The sequence below is a fragment of the Tripterygium wilfordii genome, chromosome 12 (genome assembly GCF_013401445.1).
Source record: "Tripterygium wilfordii isolate XIE 37 chromosome 12, ASM1340144v1, whole genome shotgun sequence".
Lineage (NCBI taxonomy): Eukaryota > Viridiplantae > Streptophyta > Magnoliopsida > Celastrales > Celastraceae > Tripterygium > Tripterygium wilfordii.
This window is the reverse complement of record NC_052243.1, coordinates 507048-513279: the sequence shown is the minus strand read 5'-3', so window position 1 is coordinate 513279 and position 6232 is coordinate 507048. Positions and strand designations below refer to the sequence as shown.

Sequence of the window (6232 nt, the reverse complement as noted above, 5' to 3'; positions counted from 1 at the left end):
AGCTTGCTCCGGAATCAAATGGAAATCAAAAGGATTTAAGAAAAGTAGTAGGGATCGGATGAAAGTCGTGGTGTAGCTGACTCATTAAGATAATTAAAATGGCAGATCAAGCCATTAATAATACTCTCTTAAACCGTTGAACATTTCCTCCATTTAACAAAACGTTGATTCAAGAATCAATTACAAAAATCTAGAATAGTTCAAGCTTTTTGAATTCCATATTTGACTTTTTCAACGTAGTTGGAAAGCAGAGACTTTTTTTTTATATATAAACCTCACACCTCTCAAACTAAGCATATATAGATCAAAAGTCTCCTCTCCTCCACTTTCATTCCTCCTACTAGCTCCTCTTCTTCTTCTCTATATCTTGCAGAATCTTCTGAAGGTAATCAGACATGGGAGATGCATTTACAGAAGAGCAGATTGTTGAGTTCAGAGAAGCATTTTGTCTCATCGACAAGGACTCCGATGGTTGGTTTTTTACTCTCCTCTCTCTCTCTCTCTCTCTCTCTCTCTCTCTCTCTATATATATATATATACATGTCGCGTTGATGTTAAGTCTGTCTATTTCTCTAGCTGTGTATGTTCTTCCTTGTACTCTATTGCTTGTGTATTAGAAATTTAGAACTCATTCGGCTACGTTTACCACTACTTTTCTCATTCATTTGGTTGCGTATACAAATACTCGCTAAATATAAATATTCGCTGATTTTTTTTTTGTGTACGGTGGGAAGATATAACAGGGTAATTTATGCAACTAGACCAAACTTTAGGAGGTTCGACTTTAAATTACCTTAGATATACTTCCTAGCTTTATTCTTATAAAACAGTACTATATAGAAATTCATAGTTTTTTTAATGGTACGTACAACTCACACATGCTTGTTGGATTCAAACCCCTGCATTATAAACAAAAATATACGAATGATTAATTAGCTGAATTGAGTACCCACGTTTTATAAAAAGTTTTGGGTTAGCACACGTGGGTACTCAGCTCAACTGTGTGAATTGAGCTGTGTACCTACGTGTTGAAAAAAATGTGAATTGACTGGTCCAAGATTTTTAGAGGAAGTTTTTGGAATATATATATATATATATATATATATATATATATATATATATATATATATATATATTATTTTATGTTTGATTAAATTGTGATGTAGGAGTTGGACCAACATGTACATTGTGTTTGACCTTTTGGTGAGTAGACTTTAGACCAGACATATTGGTCCGGATCCCAGGTTTTGGTTTGACCCGAGCCCGATCGTAGTCATTTGTGATTCTATGACATTAATACGTTCAATGTCTGAAATAGTTAAGATTAGTGAAGTAGAGATCAATGTTATGTGTTTCCTAAACAAATTTTGACACTTGGTGACGTATGATCTATATGTAGGGTGCATCACCATGACAGAACTGGCCACAGCAATTGAATCATTGCATGGACATGCTACAAAGGATGAGATTCAAGAAATGATTAATGAAGTTGATTTTGATGGGAATGGCACCATCGACTTCGAGGAGTTCTTAGGTGTTATGGCAGGAAAAGTAAAGGTATATTAATTATAAACCAACCTATAAATTCATATATATATATATACACACACACACACACATTGGATATGGAACATACTATGCCCCAAGTGGCAAAGAGCCGACATCGAGACTTTCCAGTCGATATGAGTTTATGGGGAAGATAAGAGTATCCACAGTGATGCACAAAATATCCAGCACTTCAAAATCATTCTCTCTCTTCTCATCTATCCTACGTGGCACAATTTAATTGGATGAGTGAATCCCACAATATACATTATTCATCAACACTTCATACATTCCAACACTTCATACTCACTTTCTCTATTTTCTCTCTCTTCTTTTCATCTTCTCTTTCTTCCTTTTTATCATCTCTCTCTTCCTTTTCATCACCTCTCTCTTCACTATTCATCACCTCTCTCTTCACTATTCATCAACTATATACATACTCCAACTCTCAAGTATCATTTTTCCACAACTAAATTTTCAAGTGTAATTTTTCACCCATTGTGTGTATGTAGCACTATATTTATCAAAAAAGTAACATTTCAAGTACTTGAAATACACTCCATTATACCCATTGTGAACATCTAGCACTTAACTTATCAAGAAAGTATCATCTCAAGTACTTCAAATTCTTCCCATTGTGGATGCTCTAAGCCAGCCTGTTATCCCTAAAGCAACTTTTATTTGTTGGGGCTTAAGCTTAAGCGTGCAGTAACTAGAGTCAGTTTTAATTATAGGACAATTTTGCTGAGGAGCTAAAAGAAGCTTTCAAGGTCTTTGACAGAGATCAAGATGGGTATATATCAGCTAGTGAGGTGATTATCATTTATCAACACAGAATTTCATTGCCTATTTTCTTTATTATAGTGATTTCTAACGTGATGCATTCTTTTTTTTCTTCTGTACAGCTGAGGCAAGTGATGATAAATTTGGGAGAGAAACTGACAGATGAAGAGGCAGAGCAGATGATAAGAGAGGCTGATGTGGATGGTGATGGTCTTGTTGGCTATGAAGAATTTGTTAGAATGATGATGATGACTTCATAACTTGTTACTACATAGTAATGCCTATCCTCAATATTTTGTTTGTTGTTGTAACAAATAACGCATTTCTTTTTATCTTAATTATTAAAAATGGGAAATTTTATTTCGAGGTATCATCTTTTTTATGTGCTAAGATGCTAGATTTTGACCAAACTTACCTCGTCGTTAATTGGGAAATTTATGTGTGCGCGACTTAACAGTCCGAGTATAAGCCCAAATTGAATGTTGAAACAAACTTATATGATATCGTTTTCGGAAATCAAATTTTTTTTAAAAAATATTTTGGTGGCAGTTTTAGTTGGGCCACAAATGAGGTTATCATCCATTCGGACAATTTATTTGGAGGAGTAGGCTTCAAGATTTAGGGCCTGGACGCTGGAACCTTGGATTAGCCCAAGGCCCCAAGCTGCTTTTCAGATGGGCTTTCTTGGGCGGGCTTTGGATCTAATTTAAGTTCGGATTTGGTATTGGGCCTGGGGGATAGGAGACTGGAACCTTGGATTAGCCCAAGCTGCTCTTCAGACGGGCGTCTTGCCTCTTGGGCGCCTTTCGGTAGCATTTAAGTTCGGATTTGGTATTGGGCCTGGAGGCTGGAAGCCTCGGATTAGCCCAAGCTGCTCTTCAGACTGGTGTTCTTGGGCAGGCTTTCGGTAACATTTAAGTTCGGATTTGGTATTGGGTCTGGAGGCTGGAAGCCTCGGATTAGCCCAAGCTGCTCTTCAGACTGGTGTTCTTGGGCGGGCTTTCGGTAACATTTAAGTTCGGATTTGGTATTGGGTCTGGAGGCTGGAAGCCTCGGATTAGCCCAAGCTGCTCTTCAGACTGGTGTTCTTGGGCGCGCTTTGGATATCATTTTAACTTTTTAAGTTCGGATTTGGTAATTACGATAAGCCCGATGTTTTGGGCCTGACTGGACTTGGGTAAGCAAAATGTCAATTAATCATATTTGAAAGCCCGGCCCAACCTCTGACTTCATCCGCTCTAGACTGTGATGCTCATTTCCTCGCCTAAGCGTTCGCTTTATCATCAACCTCGAAAATGGACACTTCCATACCCCCAAACCTTGACGAATACTCGGCATCAGCCACCACCGTCAAATTCGACCGCCCGATTCCCCTTCTCCGGGGCCCCATACCATCCGGATCAAAGGATGACCCTTCATCTGGCCGGTACGTACTCGCATTCAAGACTCCGGAATCCTGGGCAGCTGCCTACCGGTCCTGCAAGTCCAAAATTATCGAGCAGTGCGAGGGCGGGACCCGAATCGGGTGCGCCATAAGTGCTTCGCACAAGTGTAAGCCTCCCTGGTGGAGCGCTATCATTGGCTTGAGAAAGCCCGAGGATTTGAAGGAGAGAGAGAGGTGCGAGGAGCGCGAGATGGCGGCGTGTTTGGCTGCAGCGGAAGGGAAGTGTGCTGGCTTTGCGAAGGAAAAGCTGGCGAGACCGTTCAAGGAGGCACGGATTGCGTCGACGGAGAGGACGATGCCGGTGGAAGAGATGAGGAAGATGGTTAGCTTCGTGTCTGCGCCGGAGAGTGGTACGTTGGTTAATTTGATGAAATTGGGACTACCGAGTTCTGGATTCCCTAGCGAATGTGAGGTTGGATTAACAAATTATAGAGCGAGTGAGTTGCGTGGCTCTGATGCCGATTACGAATGTTTTTTTAGGTAATTTTTGTGGTGATGTGAGATTTAGAGTGAAAATTTGAAGCATTTGAATGCTGATTTTCACTTCAATACGGATTTTTGAATTATTGGCTAAGACTGTAACTTATAATATGATTTAGTGCAATGAGTTTTTGACTAGGTATTTAGCAAGTTTTCATATGGCTTTGTTGATGTTGTTGGTGAATGTATTTGTGATTGAAAGTTGTGGAGTTTTGAAGCATTTGAATAAGGTTACTCGCCATGGGTGTAGTATCATGTTGAGATTGGGGATTCACGAGACGGTGTTCTTAGATAAAACTGAGCGGCAAAAGAGAACCTATGATGGATTTTGGATAGACTTCAAGTGGATTGTTTTTGACAATGAAATCTTGTAACAAATGCCTCTTATTTGGGTTAAAAGATTTGCTGCTGTTGCTGTAGAATGTGCATTATATGGCCATGGGAATTCTTGCAGAATTTGAGAGGAAAATTTGGAGGAAGAGATTTCAAGCTGTATATGATAAATTGAGTCCTGCGATAAGGAGAATGTGGGAAATTTAGTCCAAGTAAAGCTGGTGAGAAATGGGCAACACAGAGGTACGTTTACTTAAATTTTACTTTGTTGAAGTAGCTTGTGAAAGGAAAGTCAAAGTAATAGATGCTAAGCATGCCAACTTTAGGAATGTCTTGTTTGATGGTGATATAGAGCTCATTGTGCTGCACCTTTTGATGAGATTCATGTATTGATGCCATCTTCAGCATGGAGGATTATTTGATTATGTGGTCCATATCCACACACATGCGTGTATATACAAGATTTTGCTAGCATCACAATTGACATCATAGTCAAACTGCAATACCCTTGTGGCCATGCGATGGGTTTTTATCCTAAGTTATCTTGTCGTCATGTGAGAAACTTCTATGATAATGGTTCACTTTGTGTCTCATTTCATTTTCAGGGTATTATATGTCGTAGTGAGTTACCATTAAGTTTGAGTCTTTTGTTATGACTTTGTCGCAATATGTGCAGTGCATTCTGTGTGGTAAATGAAATGGTAAGCCGACAACTACTAAGAATGCACATACATCGGTAGGAACTGCTAGCTGAATGGTTGGTTCAAATCTTTTTCTCACGCTAACCTTAAAGCCCATGTACATAAATGCATTCTGTCTTTCAATTGTCTGATTACGGTTGTTTACCCTCAGTTAAACGCATCATCTCCATATTTCCTCAGGACTACAACATAACTGTCGGTGCCTGTCACAAGCATTTCTTTTACCTGGCAACTGAAGAACTTGTAGGATCTTGTCCCCATGAAAACTGCATCAGCTTTCTGATATCAAACCTGCGGTAGGATCTTATGTTGCTGCCATGCTTGTGAGTTGTGACAACTACACTTATGTCCACCAGCACCTCACAGGCTCACCATGTCTTCAGGCTCTCTGGGTACAGCACCAGGCTGTTATCTTCTTCCCTGGCTGCCACCTTCACCTTTGCCATCTTTGGCATTCCCAACTTTCTTGTTGGTGATCTCAATTGATTATATATCTTTGTTTTTCCAATCACAATTTACGTGAATTTGAATCCATCTGATGATTTGTTATTTAAAGGTTTTGTTATCTTAAATTACGATTTTGTCCCATTTAAATGAGCTTTCTTACTTGTTGGGCTAAGATGAGCCCAATAGTTTCTTTAGTTTCTTTATTGGGACAATTGGGAGTAAGAGCACTTTGGACAACTTAATTGTAAAAAGGTCATGAACATTTTTAAAATTGTAAAAAAGTACAATTTAAGGGTAATGTGATCAACTGACTTAAGATATTTTTTAATTTATTCCTACAATACCCTTCTTCTTCTTCTTCTTCTTCTTCTTCTCCCTCCAACTATCTAACTCTAGTGTGTCATCTCTTTCTCTCATTCTTCTCTACTAAAAGTTATCTCCTTCTTTCTCTCCTCCTCCTTCTTCTTCTTCTTCTTCTTCTTCTTCTTCTGGTTCTCAA

At 39.0% G+C, this 6232-nt stretch overlaps 2 protein-coding genes across 4 annotated transcripts; both read left to right on the top strand.

Moving 5' to 3' along the window:
• Positions 1-308: 308 nt before the first annotated feature.
• On the top strand, positions 309-2694 carry LOC120011400 (calmodulin-like protein 11). The gene is made up of 4 exons (XM_038862507.1): positions 309-471; positions 1400-1557; positions 2280-2357; positions 2451-2694. The coding sequence occupies exons 1-4, from the start codon at positions 396-398 to the stop codon at positions 2586-2588; spliced, it is 450 nt and encodes a 149-aa protein (XP_038718435.1). The 5' UTR covers positions 309-395; the 3' UTR covers positions 2589-2694.
• Positions 2695-3579: 885 nt separating this feature from the next.
• LOC120010140 lies at positions 3580-5911 on the top strand. Of its 3 annotated transcripts, XR_005470824.1 has the most exons (4): positions 3580-4122; positions 4707-4828; positions 5262-5342; positions 5467-5911. XR_005470824.1 is itself a non-coding variant. In XM_038860846.1 (3 exons), the coding sequence occupies exons 1-2, from the start codon at positions 3624-3626 to the stop codon at positions 4790-4792; spliced, it is 585 nt and encodes a 194-aa protein (XP_038716774.1). In that variant the 5' UTR covers positions 3580-3623; the 3' UTR covers positions 4793-4828; positions 5467-5908. The 3 variants fall into 3 exon arrangements, 2 of the variants coding, with proteins under 2 accessions (XP_038716774.1, XP_038716775.1); XM_038860846.1 differs by lacking the exon at positions 5262-5342 and having other exon boundaries at positions 5467-5908; XM_038860847.1 differs by lacking the exons at positions 4707-4828; positions 5262-5342 and having other exon boundaries at positions 5467-5908.
• Positions 5912-6232: the final 321 nt, after the last annotated feature.

Coding starts and splice junctions, on each gene's coding strand:
- LOC120011400 (XM_038862507.1), top strand. CDS start 396: ATGGGAGATGCATTTACAGAAGAGCAGATTGTTGAGTTCAGAGAAGCA. Junction 472..1,399: donor CATCGACAAGGACTCCGATG/GTTGGTTTTTTA, acceptor ATCTATATGTAG/GGTGCATCACCATGACAGAA. Junction 1,558..2,279: donor TTATGGCAGGAAAAGTAAAG/GTATATTAATTA, acceptor TTTTAATTATAG/GACAATTTTGCTGAGGAGCT.
- LOC120010140 (XM_038860846.1), top strand. CDS start 3,624: ATGGACACTTCCATACCCCCAAACCTTGACGAATACTCGGCATCAGCC. Junction 4,123..4,706: donor CGTGTCTGCGCCGGAGAGTG/GTACGTTGGTTA, acceptor GAATTCTTGCAG/AATTTGAGAGGAAAATTTGG.